We start from the raw sequence: 17,532 nt of genomic DNA on the forward strand, positions 1-17,532 counted from the left end.
GGAGGCCTTGTCTTCTAGGTACAATCAGCGCTCCGGGTGTACCCAGAGCCTTTTATACTGGGTGCAGCTTTATTTAAAGTGCAGCTTTAAATAATCTCTTTTTATCACTTTTAATCCGGGCCGCCGGGTCTAATTTGTCTGGTCGGGAGCCAGGTAGAAGTCACGTGGCATTACTCGGACCGCGACGTGCGTATCAGCTCCGTTTCGTGTAGCATACATTTTTGTATGGAAGGATCAACACTACCTCGTTGGGAAGGATAAGAAAAACATTAAATAAGCTACAGTGTTTAATACCCCATTCGCACGAACATGATAAAGGAACCTTCAGCCGAGGCCAAGGGAGGGGTGCGGTTCTGGCGGCTCCCTCCTCCTTCCCCAAAGCGTGACGTAACGTTCGATCACGTGTCCGTCTGACTGGGTCACGTGGTGAGCGGCTGCGGCATCGGGGCATCGGTGGCATCGGCAATCTCGGCAGCTATCGAGCGCGAGTGGTCGTGGGCAAGACGAGCGGGGTTGGAAAGAAAAAAAAAAAAAAAAAAAGAACCGAAACAAAACTGTAATCGAAAAAGGATCCCAGTATATTGTGTCACGAGTTGGAGGAGACAGCGTGCGGTAGTGGTGGCAGCGTTTGCAACGTTGTCGTGCAATCCTATCCGTTGACAAACAGCAGCGGCTAGACAGCGACGAGCATGTGGTACGGCCGCAGCGTCGTCGAGCAGCACCGACCACAGCCGCAGTTTTGAGTCTCGCTTGAGTCGGCGGAACACATGTGCAACATGGAAGCATCGTCCCGGCCCCGCGTGGGATTCTGGTGGGGCGACAAGAAGAGCCGGGAACTCAGCACCGAGGACTTCACGCAAGCGTGCTCGTAAGCCTTGCTTCGCCGTACTTACATGCTCGGGAGTACCTCCATCCCGCCTTCGGCAATGACGGCTACTTCCACCCCAACGTGCTATAGTAAACGGCGATCAGCGTTCCGCGATCAAAAAGCCTGGGTTCATTTGTGGCCTTGAATTAGTAAACTGCCCTCCTTTATAATTCGCCGTAAAGTCAGTAGCGTCGGCCGTGTCCGGCACTTGGTCTAGGGACGGCCTTCAATCAAGCATGCCTGTGTGAGCGTCAGCGTTTTTTGACTTCTAGATTCTCAGTACTGACAACCCGTGGAGTGATTGATGTAAGCTCAAGATCACTCGTGTTTGGGGAAATATGCGGTATCGTTCAGGTGAGGGAGATCGCGGTGTAGAAATATACAAGACGTTGCACGTGTAGAAGCCCGTAAGTTTCTGTGTCACGGTTTGTTGGGCATCATAGATCCTTCGTGGCTGATTGGTTTGCCGTCTAGCCAGCTGCAATTTGTGCTGACGTGGCGTACATTTCCTGCCCGTTTCGTTGGCTGGTTTGTTCAAACTGCAGTGACGTAATATGTCCACACGTGCGATTGGCGCTGCAGCTGGCTTGGAGCCTAGGCTGGTCCGGTTCATTGGTCGAGGCAGCCAGCTGTGTTAGTTGCACAGAGTGGTTAGGATTCCGTCCAAAAACAGCGCATTGCAGTATTTGGAATATTGGTAAGAACTAATAATGGTTGATGCAACATATTTCTGTTGTCGTTGCTAGAGCTACAGATTTGGTGATGCAAAGTAATCGCACTGGAAGTGTGCAAATGTGCATGACCTATAGATGATTGAAAGTGGGGCGACTGGCCACCGTCATGTCTCTGCTCGTGTGGTCAAGTTTATGCAAATGCAAGCTTGCCAAAGCTTGCATTGCACACTGCTCGTGCACGCAAATGAATGAATTTGGAGTTTTCTGGCACAGCAGCAACATAGGCCAAAGTGCGCCAGCTCGTGCATGTGCTTGCACAGATTAGACACCAGTTGCGGCGAAATGTTTGTAACTGTCTGCGGAAAGACAGTCGACTGCTTCTTGCGCAGGCGTTGCGGTGACGTCAGAAACAACGCCGAGCTCTGATAGGCTTTGATTGGAAGGATAGTGGGTAGACCTCAATGCTAGACCCACTATTTTTTTTTTTTTTTTCGATTAGCCAGTAAGAGTGACGTTCTGACATCATTGCAACTCCTGTGCAAGAAGCAGACAAACTTGCGCCTGCATAGGCAGCACTCGCTTACAGACTGTGTGGTCTGTAATCATATATCCAAAAAAAAAAAAGTTCTATTAAAACTGCTTCTCAAATTCAGCCTTGCTGACAGACTCCTTTTTCTTTCTTTTTTTATCGCATGTGGTTTTACAGATTTCTAAAGTACTAAGAGTTTAAAACAAAAGCACTTTTACCATTTCTCACAAAAACAACACCCATGAAAGGCATTTTGTATAGCTGTCAAGATGTAACTGTGGTCATTACTCTTATGATTGTGAAAAAGGAATCTCAAGAAGCATAAAACTAGCTCACTTCCACTATCTTTGCATCTTCCCCAGATGGTCCTTGTGTCCTAGTGCTTCAGAATCCGGAACTGAAACTTGCAGCCGACTCTATTAGCAAGACTAGAGTGATAGACAAGCAGTTCAGTATCTTTGTTTTAAGGGACTTGTGAGTTCCAGTGAAGGTCTCAAGGCCCAAAACTGAAACTTGCAGACAATGCTATTTAGTGCGACTAGAGTCGTAGACTAGCAGTTCAGTATCTTTGTTTTAAGAGACTTGTGGGTTCCAGCAAAGTCTCTTGTAATATCTCAAGGCCCAGAAATGAAACATCACAGACAATGCTACTCAGTGAGACTAGAGTCCTAGACTAGCAGTGCAGTATCTTTCTTTTAAATGGGAACTCCGCCGATTTCTTTATATTCTTTGATTTTGCTGGAAATTGGAAGATCGCATCAATTACCCTTTCTCAACTAATAGCCAACATTTTTTATAAAAAACAAAATTTTCCGTTAAGTTACTGAATTTTTAAGTTACTCCAGCAGCGAGGTTTCCAGGAGGCAACTCTCTACTGGCAAAAGTGAAAAATCCCTACTTTTCCCTGCCCGTATGCGTCACAGGCAGGCAGGCAGACGAGTGACTCAGGCAGCCGCAAAGCTGCTTTCTGGGCGCCAGCTATCAAGATTATTTTTTCACAGCTTCAAGGTTGAAAGTTCCTTTGCAGTGGGTAGCAATCTGTGCTCCGCGTTAGAGTGACGGGAAACAGTGCCAGGAAAGGCTTCTTTTTTACGCTTGTTTTCGTGGGAGAAAAAAATGCGCTCCCCGGCGGCAGTGGATGCCAGCCATCGGGGGATCTGTGGCCGAGTGGGCTAGCGCACACCAGCTCAAAGCACATGGAGCGAAAGCTCCCGCTGCAGAACCCAGGGATCCTGAGTTCAATCCCCACCCCTGCCCGTTTCGATATGGATGAGCATCGTACCGGCGTGCAGTCGTCTATCACTACTGTGTGATGAACGTTAAAGACCTTAGGCTAGCGCTTGTACTGCACTGGCTAAATTTCTCATCTACAGCTGGGAGACAGGTCACCTGTTGAGGCCGACTAGGTTCTAGGCTGTATAAACATACACACTCCCCAATCTGGATGCCAGCCACGTCAAGGTGCTTTTGCACGAGGTGTTTGCCGAGAGCTTGTGTCGCATAAAACATTCTCCCTTATGCTCGGAAGACTTTTTAGCCGCGTGCTGCGAGTTGAGCAGCCTTCTGCAGCTGGAACTAAAGTCACTGGATAGTTGGAACAGCTTCAAGAGCAACAAGTGCAGACTGAAGCCGGTGGTGACACTGACCACTATGACATCCGTCCAAAGAGGAGCGCTAATAATATTGAGAAAAATAGTGCGCTTTCTAGCACTACACCGTAAAATACCGGGCAAGCGCCCACTCAAAATTTAGAAATAATTGCGAGAGAATGGGGGATGGGTGCTTGTCCGGTCATCAATTTTGCATATAAATGTAAATGTACTGCGCGTATTTCCTCACGTCTTACAAATTTGGGAATGGGCGCTTATTGTGGTATGGGTGGATGCGCGGTATTCTACGGTAGTCGACATTTGGCACAGCCACATTGGTTGTTCACAAATGCTTCAGAAATTTTTTTTTTTTTTTTTATCTTTTTTTTTATAAACATTACCATAGAATATTACGCATCCGCCCATTCCACACTAAGCGCCCATTCCCAAAGTTGTAAGATCTAAAAAATATGCACAGTACATTAATATATAAAATTGATGACCGAACAAGCACCGATCCCCTATTTTTTCGCTATTATCTCTAAATCTTAGGTGGGCGCTTGCCCAGTATTTTACGGTTTATGTTTTGAACATCAAATCTAGCTCGGGCTAGTCTCGAAGTTTCACTCACGCGGCCGATCTGTTAAACACGAGAGGTGAAACGTCTAAACAAAGTTAAATTTTGAGTTTAGACATGACTTTCGACACACTGCTATTCTTAGCTTGTATTACAGAGGTTTAGGGAGCAGCTTAATATATGATAGAGCCATTGCCTAGTTTGTGAAATGGTTGACATGCAATCTTTATCACAGAAGAAGTAGTGAAAACATTTTTTTTTTTTATTCTATTGTGGAGAATTGTTATATTGGGCTGAAAGTTTTTTAAAACTACGAAAATAATAATGTCGGTGAGGAGAGGCATGCAAATTTAGAGCTGATGGAGGCTGTGCAAAACCAAACCCTAATTTTAAAAAATCTTGTTTAGAATTACACTCTTCCCCGTGTGCGCTCGTGGATGGGTGTTTGAGGAACATGTTGCATTTTACTCCAACAAAAAAAAAAAATATATATATATATATATATATATAAGTACACTTTTTTTTAAAAAGGGGGGGAATTTCGCTATCTTATTTTGAATTAAAAATGTTATGATGCATTCTTGTACTTTATGCACTATTGCATTTTCAGGGAAATATTCTTTATTTGAATATGAATATTGTTTGTTTATTTTATATGCCTTACATTGCACATTGATGTTTAGCTTGGTAAATGCAGAATTCTTTTAATTTCCATTTTAACACAATCTTCATGACGGTAACTTGCCATTTGGCTTATAGGAATGCAGTTCATTCCATTCTTTAGACGATTGCAAGCAAGGGGACTGGCCACCGCCATGTCTCTGCTCGTGTGCAAGTGCAAGCTTGCCAAAGCTATGTTATTGAGCAAGCTGCACGTGCTTGCATGCATGGGGCAGCAGTCTGGCACTCAATGTTTACGAGAATCGCTGTCGGCATGTGTTAGGTCACAGCCCAGCACGTGCATGCTGTCTCGCTTAAGAAGGCGAGCAAAGTACACACCACACGCACGAATGCTGAAAATGGCACCAGTTAGAAGCGCTTTTCTGGAATGGTCTATAGATACTTTGCTAAATTACTTGAGCACCAAGGAGCATATGCATGCTACAAGAGTAGTTACACATGCTGGCATCTGCAACGGTATTTTTCTGAAGAAAATCCAAAACAAATGGCACATTCTTTCCGTTAAGACGGGCATGTGGGACACCTGTACCCACATTTCGAGCATTCTCCGTGGTGCTTGGACAATTTGTTGAAAAATGTATTCCGTGACTCTTCTACCTTTTTTAGCCAGCTAAATTGCCAGCTTTTAATAAAAAGAGAACAGATTTGCAAGCGATTTTACAAAACTAGCGAGCCGCGGCTGGAGCGTACCGAGTTGCAAAAGCAATTTTTTTCAAACTCCCAATTGCTTCCGTTTTTTTACTTTCTCATAGTTCGGCACGTAGGCTAAGGTCATACTTTGCACATATACAGATTAATATCAACTTCAGATAGCACGAATGCCCCCGCTTTCTTAAGATTAGACATGAGAAAGGCGGGCGCAAGCGTACCCGATTGCCGGTCGCGCGCCTCGCTGCCTACCTGGGACGTCACGTTCGGATGGCAGGGAAAACTAGGGAGAACGATCTTTCGGTTTCACCAGCGAACGAAATATCACTTTTTTAATTAACTTCAGTGAATCTGGGGGAACGAGATAGCATCAGGAAGCCATCCGCATTCAGATTATGCATGTTGAAAGTATTGAAAGCGCACAATAGAGACAAATACGAAGACGGAGAGGAAAACAGGACGACTGATGACTATCAACTGAATTTTTTACTAAAAAAAAATAGAAACAGCAAAATAAAACCAGCAAAAGCCACAAATACTACAAATGTGACTATAGTCGCAACCTAAGAACGAAGGGCGAGGGTAAGACTGGCCGGGGAGGAGGAAGCAGACGAAAAGCTGAAGAGAGGAGGAGGTTCCCCCTCTCTTCTCCAGCGTTCCATCTGCTTCCTCCTCCCGGGCCCATCTTACCCTCGCTCTTTGTTCTTAGGTTGCAACGGACTATAGTCATCAATGACTCGGCCACCACACGTGTCAATGAAGTCCACTTCCCTTTTGTGAAGGAAAAGTGAGGGCTGACTGATACACTTATCAGGACATTCCTTCTTTATCATGTAAGCCTCCAGTACCTCCCTCGCCACCTTTTCTTTACCTCTCCCAACGATTGTAGTGCCTTGAAAGTTGGGAATGCAACAGCAATCTGCAATGTATGTGTAAATGGGCTCCTGTTGTTGAACGCAGTGATAAAGCATGTTCACGCAACCGTTTGAATGGTGTTTGAATGAACGGTTGCGTGAACATGCTTTAGTTGGGCATGTTGGGTGAACATGTCCAACTACTCGCAACACAATTTGTGGCTCGAAATTCTTTTTCTTTTTTTTTTCCACCCAAAAACCACCAATCAAGGACTGGCCGGTTTGAGTCGCGCTCACTCTCTTCTCTGTGGTCATGTGCCGTTTTCTATGGTTCGTACACAACCACCAAAGTTAAGCGAAGTCGTGGGTCATCGAAGGCACACACTGAATACTAGAAATGGTCAAAAAATATGATATTCATTTTTTGTAGATTTTAAAAAGCTGCAAATACTTATTTAAAAAAAAAAAAAAAGGTTGCACAGCCACGTGACTTTTGGTATCTTTCTCCTCTTTATTTCTTCTTCCTCCCCAGTCCAGTTTCGGTTTTGGGCAGTTGCATTTTTTTACTTTATTAAAAATATATCTGACACTGTAGCAAAATATCGATTGGGTAGTCTTTTGACACCATAATAAATTGCCTAGCAAAAAAATTTTTAAAAAATGTGGCCGGTGTCAGTGTTTTTTTTTAAGGGACTTGTGGGTTTCAGTGAGGTGTCTTGTTGTAATGTCTCAAGGCCCAAAACTGAAACTTGCAGATGTCGCTACTCAGCGAGACTAGAGTCGTAGACTAGCAGTTCAGAATCTTTGTTTCAAGAGACTTTTCGGTGCCCAGCAAGTTCTTGTGTTGTAATATCTCAAGGCCGAATACTGATATTGGCAGATGACTCTACTCAGCGAGATTAGGTCATAGACTAGCAGTTCAGTATCTTTCTTTTAAGGGACTTGTGGGTTCCTGTAAGGTCTCTTGTTGTAATGCCTCAAGGCTCAAAACTTAAACTTACAGACAATGCTACCTAGCGAGACACTAGAGTCATAAACAAGCAGTTGAGTATCTTTGTTTTAAAGGGCAACTCCGCTCAATTCCGAAGATTTCGGGATAATGAGTGATTTCGAATTAAAAAGCCCTAGTAAAAGACACTGCGTCGTTTGCTTCGCGAAAAATGGGATATATATTTTTAAATCTAATTTTAAACACGAGCGGAAATCGAAACCGAAACTTCGGCTCCGTCTGGCAACATTGGCCTTGGGCCGCCAAGTACATGGCCATCACGTGGCACAAGATGTCACGTGATCCTCGGCCCAACGACGGGCGGGATGGGGGCGGGCGTGCGGCAAGCGCGAGTGTCGTCTGCACCACACTCTTCGCTACGTTTTGGTGTTTACGGCATTCGACGACGTCTGCATAACTGCGGCATAAGTCTGCGACTCTGCGCACGTGGTGTCCATAGTGTGGACGAAACTCCGAGAGGCAATAATTACAAACGGTGAGACGACGACGGTGGTTGTGACGCGGAAGACGGCGGGACCACGGCAGGGCGGTTGGTCTGCTCCCAAGAAGCGCGCTGCGCAGGCGCGTATGCCAATCATGTGAACACCGCTGAGCGCCGAGAGGCAACGTTGCTGACGTCATGCGCTACGCTCGATCGGAGAAGTAAAAACAAGCAAAATGGGGCCATGATGATGACGTTTAGCTCAATGTTGGCTCCGCCCATGCCGTAGCCTTGACTGCGCTGTTGGTTGCGCCTGAATTCGCCTGCTCGAGTCAGCCGATTTCGGCAACTTGGCGAGTTGCAAAGTTTGCCGGACCGTTTAAGAAAAATTTAGACAGAACTGCATCGTAATATTTGACGTGTGGTCTTCCTAGGCGATACTGAAGAGGACTGCATTGTTTTTTCAAAACCAAAAATGAAACATAGTTGCCCTTTAAGAGACTTCAGGGTTCCAGCAAAGTCTCGTGTTGCAATATCTCTAGGCCCAAAACTGATATATGGAGACGATGCTACTTAGCAAGACTAGGGTCATAGACTAGTAGTTCAGTATCTTTTTTTTAAGGGACTTGTGTGTTCCAGTGAGGCCCTGTTGTTGTAATGACTCAAGGCCCAAAACAAAATTGCGAGCTACGCTACTGAGCGAGATTAGAGTCATAGACTAACGGGGTTTAGCATTTTTGTTTTAAAAAGACACTTCTATGCTCCAATGAGGGCCTTTTGTTCTAATACCTCAAAGCCCAAAGCATCTTGTAGATGACACTACTCTGCAAGGATTGAGCCAAAAACTAGCAGTTTAGCATCATTGTTTTAAGAAATGACCCCAGGTTCTAACTCCACAAAGCCTGAAGCTTCTTGCAGATGACGCTACTCTGCAAGACTAGGGTCTTAGATTAGCAATTTAGTACCTTTGTTTCACCGATGAACTCTTGTGTTCCGATGGCTGCTTGTGACTCACTGGCACTGCCCTCTCTGCAGGTCCCACGGCCTGGAGCTCGTTAAGGTAAGGCTACCCCGACAAAGGCACCATGGCGGCATCCGGTGTGACCTGAAACAAATGGTGTCCCTGCAGCTCGACTTTAGCCGCCCGCTCGAGGAGCAGGGACCCCTGTCGGCCATCGTGCATAAGTTCTGCGACATCTTGGTGCGGGCGGACCATGGAGACGCCGAGTGCCAGCGGATCACGGCCGACTTCGAGGTGGGGCGAGTCAATCCGCACTCCTTGTCCCGTGGCAGCGTGAGAACATTCGCTCGGTGCAGAGGTTCTGCAAGGCGCACCCGGAGGTGCTGGTCCTGGACCCGCTGGAGAACGTGCGCAAGGTGCTGAACCGGTACCGGCAGTACAAGCTGGTCGAGCAAAGCAAGCTTGGGAGTACAGGTGAGGTTGGGACATTGTTGTCTGCATCTTTCCCTTTGTGCTGGGGGTATCTGTAGCTTGTGGTGTAAGATATACAGGGTGTTAGGCACCTGTTCGGGCCTAGCGGCGTCGCCGTTTGCTTAACCACAGGGTGCATTATGGGAAATGTCCTATAATGCACCGCTGAGGACCCTTGCAAGAGGCTTTCATGCGGTGAATTATGGGACATTTCCCATGATGCAATGCGTGGGAGGAGGAGGAGGAGGAGGGAAAGAGGGGGAGGAGGAGAGGAGCTTGAAAGACGGGAGGAGGGGAATGAGGAGGAGGGAGGAGACGTATACCCTGCCCTCAGTACCCCTCCCTCCTTTTCCTCAAGAGCTGCGCTCTAATTCGGCGTTACAAAGTGTTGTAGACTTCTTTCTTTTTTTTTTTTATTCTTTCACATTTGATTAAAGAAAGCCATGAAAGGTACAGTAATGCGGTTTGTGCAGGTGAGTTATACGGCCAAGAGGACATAGTCGCAGCTATTAGTCGGGTAATTAAGTAAAATTTGTTTATTAACTTTTTAATTAGTGCAAATAGACATATAGTTCCAATTAGAAACTTGCTGAGCATCATCGAAAACCGCTCAATCAACAATTTTTAGAAGGATATAACGCCGGGGCAGTATTTTACGGCGTTCTGTATAAATGCTCTATTTTGATGCGTTTCTAGATTTAGTTTTTTTTATCGGAGCGCATCTTTGCACTTGCAGTCCTGCTCCCTGGTGGTCGCGGCACAAAGCCACCCCCTCGCCTCCCTCGTAGAATGGAGGGAAGTAAGGGGCACGCGTATTGCGCGTCTCAGCCACTGGGGAGCAGGACAGCGGGCTTGTAGATGCGCTCCAATAAGAATCCAGAATCTAGAAATGCGTCCAAATAAAGCGTTTTTACAGAACGCCGTAAAATACTGTCCTGGCATTATACCCTTCTAAAATGAGTTGATTTAGTGGTTTTTGATGAGGCTCAGCTAGTTTCTAATTGAAACTATATGTCTAAAATAACAAATTTTACTTAGTTAGCCTACTGGTAATTGTGACTATCTCCCTATACTATGTCCCCCTGGCCGTATAACTCACCTGCATGAACCACATAAGTCTACCTTTCACAGCTTTTTTTTAAACAAATCTGAAAGGTTAAAAGAAAAACACCCTGTATATGTATATACTAGGTGCGTGCACACAGCATGGTGAATGCTGCAACACAATTGACTGGATAAGGTCCTCTTGGCGCACGCCCGAGTAGCCTATGTCGACAGTGTATCTGCCTGCCAAATGGTGCAACTGAGAAAAAAGGGAAGCCAACAAAAAAAGTGTCTTGTCACCTGCACGCATGCACTTTCCACTCGGCATGTCTGCTCCGAACTCGACAAACGCTGCTTGAACACCGCATCAGAGAGATCTCTCCACTTCAACTCGTTGATAAAACTATTCTTGTCACTGTTGAGGCATGAAACTAGATGAAGCTGTGTCTAGCGAGAGGTCTGCACGGGTGCGGGCCAGGCTCGGGCTTAACTACTACATGCATGAAGGGTCCGGACCTTGTATTCAAATCTACAAGGCAAGCCAAAACAAACCAAAGCCAACATTTTTTTTTTTTTTTTTAAAGTTTGTTTTGGGGTTTGGGTGAGGGATGCCTAGCAGGGGAGACCCAAATGCTGAAAGCATGTGTGTTTGTTAATGTTTTCATACTGTTTGTGTGTGTGTCTGTAGCAAATGCTCTTCCAGAGCACTAGCAGCGCAATGTTCATTTTCGTCACTGGCGGCGCTGCTGTCGTACAGTCGCTTCTCGCCATCAACCCACACAGATACACACCTACACAATGCGCACCCTCGCAGGCATAAACCATCTGTACGTACGAGTGCATGCATCCACAATATGGGTGAAAAGGGGTCCCTAAGGGGTGCTTTTCCTAAACAAAATCTCGCTGGCCAATGCAAAATACCTTTTTTTTTTTTTTTTTGTATGCAGCGGGAGTGGGCGATTTAGAACCTAGGCTCGTTGATTGATTAAAATAATTATAGCAGCAACAAAAAAAAGAAAAGGATGCTTACTGCATTGATTATTGGTTACCGTAGTCAACATTAGTGGCAAGCGAGCTGCCATGCTGCACAATTTGTGAGCTATTCATACTGAGCGAGACTAGAGCAGGCCTCAGCGGGCCCATGAAAATCAGTGTCAGGCCGGGCCGCCTGTCGGAAATGAACAGTGGGCCACAGGCGGGCCCGGGCCCAAGAGAGAGCGGGCCGGGCTGGGCTTCTAAATATTGGCTCGTGCAGACCTCTAGTCTAAGCAACGTGCATAGCGCTAGTGCCAAGTTCTACATGATGCAGCACACCCAGAAAACAATCATAAAAACAAGCACATTTTTTTTATAAAGAGACAAGGGAAACCAAGCCCGCGACAGGCTACAACTAGCCGCTCATCGAAGAGTCATCCGGTGGCGTTGCTTGCAATCGAGGCAAGAAGAGGACTTCATCTGGCAGTTGCGACACGCGCGGTGTCCCCGCCTACACAATTTACACAGTGCTGTTGCTTCGGGACCAGCTAGCAAACGTGCTTCCTTTCGAGCTTGCATTTTTCACGTCCACTGCCTCGCAGACTGGGTGTTCATCCCACCATTTGTGGAGCTAACGTCGGCGGACCCACAGGAAAACCTGGAGCGGCTCAGGAGCCATGCGGTTCAGTTCCCCATCGGTGAGTGGGGCTGCAGGTGGGGGGACCTTGCGGGGGGGGACGCCCTGATGCGTCCCTCTTTCTACTGTTGCATGCGCCTTCGGACGGACAGTGTGCAAGCCTCTGGTGTCTCACGGCATGAAGAAGGCTCACCAGGTCAGTGCTTTAAGTTTCTAGTTGGGGAAAAGGCCACACGTGATTGCGACTATGGGTTTTCTAGGATGCAAAGACTGAGTTTGCACCATAAAATGATGATCTCAAAAAGTGCATAGCTCCCCTTTAGTCTTTTGGGGTCATGTGACTTTTGGCCTTGTTGGCCCCTCGGGTGAGAGTTACTTTACGCTAAAAACAATACAATCACATAGTGGTCATAAAAATAAAATTAATCCTCTAAGTGTCCGTGAAAAATGACTGAAGATGCTGGACCTTAAGCCGTGCAGCGAGGAGTTCCAGAATCTTGGTGTACATCCGTCTAGGGTGTCCAGCTTCAAGACATGAAATGTCCATAAGGCTCTCCTCACCACTCATTCGCAGAACTGTCGCAATCATTCTCAAACGATTTATCGCAGACACTTTCGGAGCTCTCTTCTGGGTCGTCGTATTCACTACAATCTGCTTATCATCACTTGAATTGTTAACATATTTTCCGTAAAAAGCAAGCGGAGAAAGAGCTGCCCTGATAGATGATACGTGAACAAGCGTGCAAAATTCCATTCACCCAGAGAACAAATTACAATAAGGCATCATTAGTTACGCTATCTCGCATAAAGCTGAAAACTTGAAGGGATTGTCCGGTGTTATTGTGATGTTACCATGTTTTTGCAATGGTCATATGGAGCCTAAATATAGTCATGTGATATTTATTTCATTAAAACACGCCCCAATATTCGTTAAATCAATTATGAACAGCAATACGAAACTTCACCTCAAATTTTGCAAGTAGACATGGCTGATCGTGTCATGACATCGCATCATGCATGGTATCGTCAGAGTCGTCGGTGTTGACTTACTCCCGGTTTTGATCAACATGGTTGATGGTGCATACAAAGATCATCATCGAAGAATTCAGCTTCCCCCAATAGTGTAAATCTCGTCGTTCTTGGAACGAAGTTACTTTTACTGAGACAGCAGTCAAAAGCTGAGGTGGCTCTCTTTGCCTGATGTTACTACGTCAGAGCTTCCACTGTTGCCAGCAAAACCTCCGCTAGTTTTGCGGGCACAATCGGAGCAGTTGGGCTACGTTTAGAATTGAATTACTTGCTCGGCAGAGGATAAATAATTAGGATATTGTGCGGATGACATTCCTAAAAGCAACGACAATATAATTTAAGGGTTTTCTGAAAGTCCAAGTTTTACCGGACAATCTCTATAAAGGGCGCAAGTCGGAACACGTCGGGGCACGTGCGACAGCTGACCGCAGTAAGAATATTTCTTTGTCGAGCGACATCCGACACACCGACATCAGAGGGTTAAGGCGCAGAATCACGGTTTTAGGAACGCCTCTCCGGGCTGGCGTGTTTACCGCATCCTAAAAAGATGTCCCTCCATTTCCGACGATGACATCATGATGCGTCGCAGCAGACGCCTGTTCCGCCGCAGGCCGCCCTCCAGCTTCACGGTCGACGGAAGCTCCGAAAGCCTCACACTTGCCCGTGCTTTGCGCCGGAACTTATGATGCTAATTGCCAGGATCGCGGCGTCTGACAGCCTGACACTCCGGCTTTAGTGACATCACTCGTTGCCACTTTGGACGTACGGGTGGAATGCGACACTAAACGCACCGGTCGGACAGACGTTCCAGGCTCCGTAATCCTACACAAGGCAGTCCGCAGACATTGTCTGAGGCATGCCTCTTCCTCGCAGGATGGTCCCATTACGTTGGTCGTACAAAAACCATCTGTAGACAGATATGAAGCAGACGTGCTTTGAACTTGCCCGAGTCGTGTCCACGGAGAATTCTCTCCTTGCATCTGCTGCTAACACCGCATCCTTTATGCAGCATATGAACGGTGCGACTGCAACTTCAAAAAAACACTGACACCCCCCCCCCCCCCAAAAAAAACAACTTAATTTTTATTTTTTTTGTAAAGCAATTCAATATGGTGTCGGACGACTACCCAATCAATATTTTGCTATGGAGTCGCGTATATTTTGGATACAGCCAAAGAGCGCAACTGCTCAGAATCGAAACACGAGCACGGAGTGATGGCGCAACATGTCCACTACAGAGGAGAGAGAAATCTAGAGGAGGAGAGAGTTGCCAGAACTTGCGTGGCTACGCCCGACCGCATATTTTTTTCCTTACGCTCCTCCGGTCATGCGAAGCAGATGAGAGTTTTAACATTGTAAGGGTCGAGCACACGAAGGGGAACTCGTTGTTGCAGCAACGTAGCCGGCCAACTGTAGATCAGAAGGTTTGCTGCCAATTTTTCTGCTGCAAAGGCACTCCCCACGCTCGAAGTCGGGCAGCACCACGCATTGGCCACATTCGAACCTAGTAAAGGAATCGTATGCATCTATATTCAACACCAAGTACGCATTTCGTGCTTGACGTTTGCTCATGTTTCAAGCTCTTACCAATTCTTGTTCGTAAGGCTAGCAAGGTCTTCAGTCAGGAGAAGGGGCGACGACTTGGCGACGTCTTCGTGCGAATCGGCTTGGTGGTCAGGCGTGTCGTACATAATAAATCCTAATAGTTTTTATCAGTAAAAGATTTCTCTTCCAAAGCTAGACAGTTGCTGGTACCACGAGCAACAGTTCTTAAGTAGAGGTCCCACCCCCGTCGTCTGCCGCCATCGCTTGGCTCGCTTCATCCAGCTATCCAGCTCACGACTCTCACGATACGACACCATCTTGAGAATTACGCAGAGAATGCACAAAGTGCTTCCAATTGGGTGAAGCGTTTTGTTTCTTTTCTTAAAATCAATGTAAAACACCTTTAAAATGCCACAAAAAATGGGTTGCACTTTTTTTTTTTTTAATAAGTGTGCTTCTTTGATGACACACAACTGATAATATTTGGCGGTTGTGTCTGAACAGCATGTGACCATGGAGAAGAGTGTGAGCGTGACTCAAACCAGTGCATTCTCAATCGGCGGGAAGAAAAACAACGAATTTCGAGTTGCAAATTTTGTTTTGGCTAGCTGGTCATATCTCATGTACAAATGTACAAGCCTTGGCAAGCATAAATACTAGGGGTGTGCGAATATTCGAAACTTTGAATACTTCGCGAATAATGCTTGCTATTCGATTCGATTCGCTTCGCCCTTTCGCTGTTCGAACTATTCGAGTTCTTCGAATACTTCGAAAACTACGAATAACGCGGAACTCATTGATTAGTGTCAACTTGCGGTCGAGTTCTCTGTTTTGTTTTTGGACTGCGCAGTATGGTTTCGAGCTTGGCAAACCTACACAACCAACCTAAGTATCTTTTTTTTTTCTTTTTGCAGGAAGGATTGGAAAGCTATTTGCACGCGGTAGCGCGATCTGTCCTTTGCTTGCCGTGATGCCCTGATTGCAGAGTTGGCTAAGTGGTCGTGGTGCAAACGCTGCGATAGATAGGATGAAGGACTACGGTTTGCAACGGCACATGCATCGTCGCGACGGACCGCACGACGTTTCGGGCGTCCGCCCGAGACGTCTTGTATACGTTCCTGTCCACATTCATTTTTAATGTAGCACAACCATATATATTCGTGATTTCATACCTACAGTGACTACAGTAGCCAAGGTGCTATGGATTCGGATATGGATTTATGGCTCACCTCGGCTATCGGTGATATCTGGCTTGTGCTATTTTCCGCTTGATTTTCCGGTTTATCAGTTTGCCAGTATTCCTTTTGTTATTTATTTCTACCCGTTTTCAATGATAAAAGTAAGACTTCCTCCCCCCCCGCCAAAAAAAAAAACAACATATTCTTAATATATTGCATCTTTGTGGTGCCCTCTATGGACAGAACTATTGCACACGGAAAGAGATGGTGCATAGTCAGTGCGGTTGCGCAGCGCGATCGCGCAATCTGAAACTCTGCTGTGGCCTGTCGACCCGCCTCTGCTTGTGCACTTCCATTTACGTTCACGAGCGTAAAAAGAGATTGCACAAAGTAGAGACGCAATCATCGACTTCGTATTGCGGCTTACGGACCCGCCACCGCTTGTGTACTTGCGTTTACGCTCAAGTGCCTCCTTTCATCCGCGATGCGATCTCCAACTGCGTTGTGGCTTGCCGACCCGCCTTCACTTTTGCACTTTCATTTATGTTCTCTAACCTCACTCAAGGAATGGTATTTTACTGACTGATCTTTCTTCATCTGTTTTTTTTAACAGTCACATGTGGGACATTTTTCTTATTCCAATAAAAGTAACCTTTTCATAAACGTTTGTTAAAAAAAAATTCCAGTTGTGTTTTTTTGTTAAGCATTCTTGTTTAATTCACATCAAATAGAAAATATTTGTTTTCAAATATATCCTTATTTGGAACTACTATTCATATTCGAAAATATTAGATTCGATTCGTAACCTTTATTATTCGATTCGATTCGCTTCGAAAGATTTTGATATTCGCACACCTCTAATAAATACCCATTCAGTGTCCCTTTAAGGCGCGGATGCACGGCGACTGCGTCGTTCACGGAGCGCGAGGAGGTCCTTGCAGATGTGCCTGGTGTTTGGTCCCGGCGGCCTGGGCGAGGCTCCAGTGCCCTGCGTGGCCCAGCAGTTTGTGGCACACGACGCCCGCCTTCTCAAGGTGTACGTGCTGGGGCCCCACTACTACCTGACGTGGCGGCCGTCACTGCGCAACTTTACGGCAGGGGACCAGCCGAGCATCTGCTTCAACAGCCAGGACATCTCTAAGCCCCACTCCAGCTCCCCGCTCAACGCCCCACTGCCTCCGAATGCTGCGGTAGGGCATCCTTGACAACGACTGGGGGCACCATGCTACACAGCGGGACTGAGTGGGATTGGGACAATGCTGTCTGCTGCAATTAAACAGTGGCGCGGCGCTGACCATTCATAGCAGACGACGTTGTCCCGGTCCCTTGGTTCTGCTTGATCCCGCCGTATAACATAGGGCACCTGTACTCTGTTGCACAGTAACTCGGTAGACAACGAAAGGTTAAGGGGTACTCCGACAACGGTTTCTTCAAAATCCCCGATTCGCCTTAAAATTTGATAATTGCATCAACAAACGTCTTCGAAATCGTCACCCAAATATTGGACCAAAATTAATTTTTTTACAAAGTTATTGAATTTCCAATTTTGGTCATTAGTGCTTTTCAGAGGGAAAGTTTCTACTGGCAACAACGAAGAAGTGACGTCAGCGGAAGGCAGGGGGTATATATACTCTTTGGACTCTAGACCAGGGACTCAAACTGTAACAGTAACCGAAAACCGTTTAGGAACGTTAAAATTAAATTTCCCCCCCTGGATACTTGCCTGTCTGGGACTACTTTAAAACATTTATTATAAAACGGCCGTCCCACATTTGAATGAAACATATTATTAAAGAAATAAAAAAAAAAATTTTTTTTTTTTTTTGGAATGTGTAATTGGTA

The 17,532-nt window shown here is 46.1% G+C and overlaps 1 protein-coding gene across 1 annotated transcript in view; it reads left to right on the forward strand.

The window, feature by feature from the left end:
- Positions 1–428: 428 nt before the first annotated feature.
- The window catches only part of LOC8041551 (inositol-tetrakisphosphate 1-kinase), a 28,474-nt gene continuing 11,370 nt past the window's right edge, over positions 429–17,532 (forward strand). The window contains exons 1-7 of the mRNA XM_040209288.3: positions 429–868; positions 8,886–8,910; positions 8,980–9,105; positions 9,168–9,285; positions 11,904–11,999; positions 12,091–12,134; positions 16,632–16,880. Coding sequence (XP_040065222.1) covers positions 768–868; positions 8,886–8,910; positions 8,980–9,105; positions 9,168–9,285; positions 11,904–11,999; positions 12,091–12,134; positions 16,632–16,880 — 759 coding nt within the window. The 5' untranslated portion in view covers positions 429–767. The remainder of the gene's footprint in view (positions 869–8,885; positions 8,911–8,979; positions 9,106–9,167; positions 9,286–11,903; positions 12,000–12,090; positions 12,135–16,631; positions 16,881–17,532) is intronic.

Source organism: Ixodes scapularis, unplaced genomic scaffold (assembly GCF_016920785.2).
Source record: "Ixodes scapularis isolate PalLabHiFi unplaced genomic scaffold, ASM1692078v2 PGA_scaffold4__175_contigs__length_147842914, whole genome shotgun sequence".
NCBI classification, from domain to species: Eukaryota; Metazoa; Arthropoda; class Arachnida; order Ixodida; family Ixodidae; genus Ixodes; species Ixodes scapularis.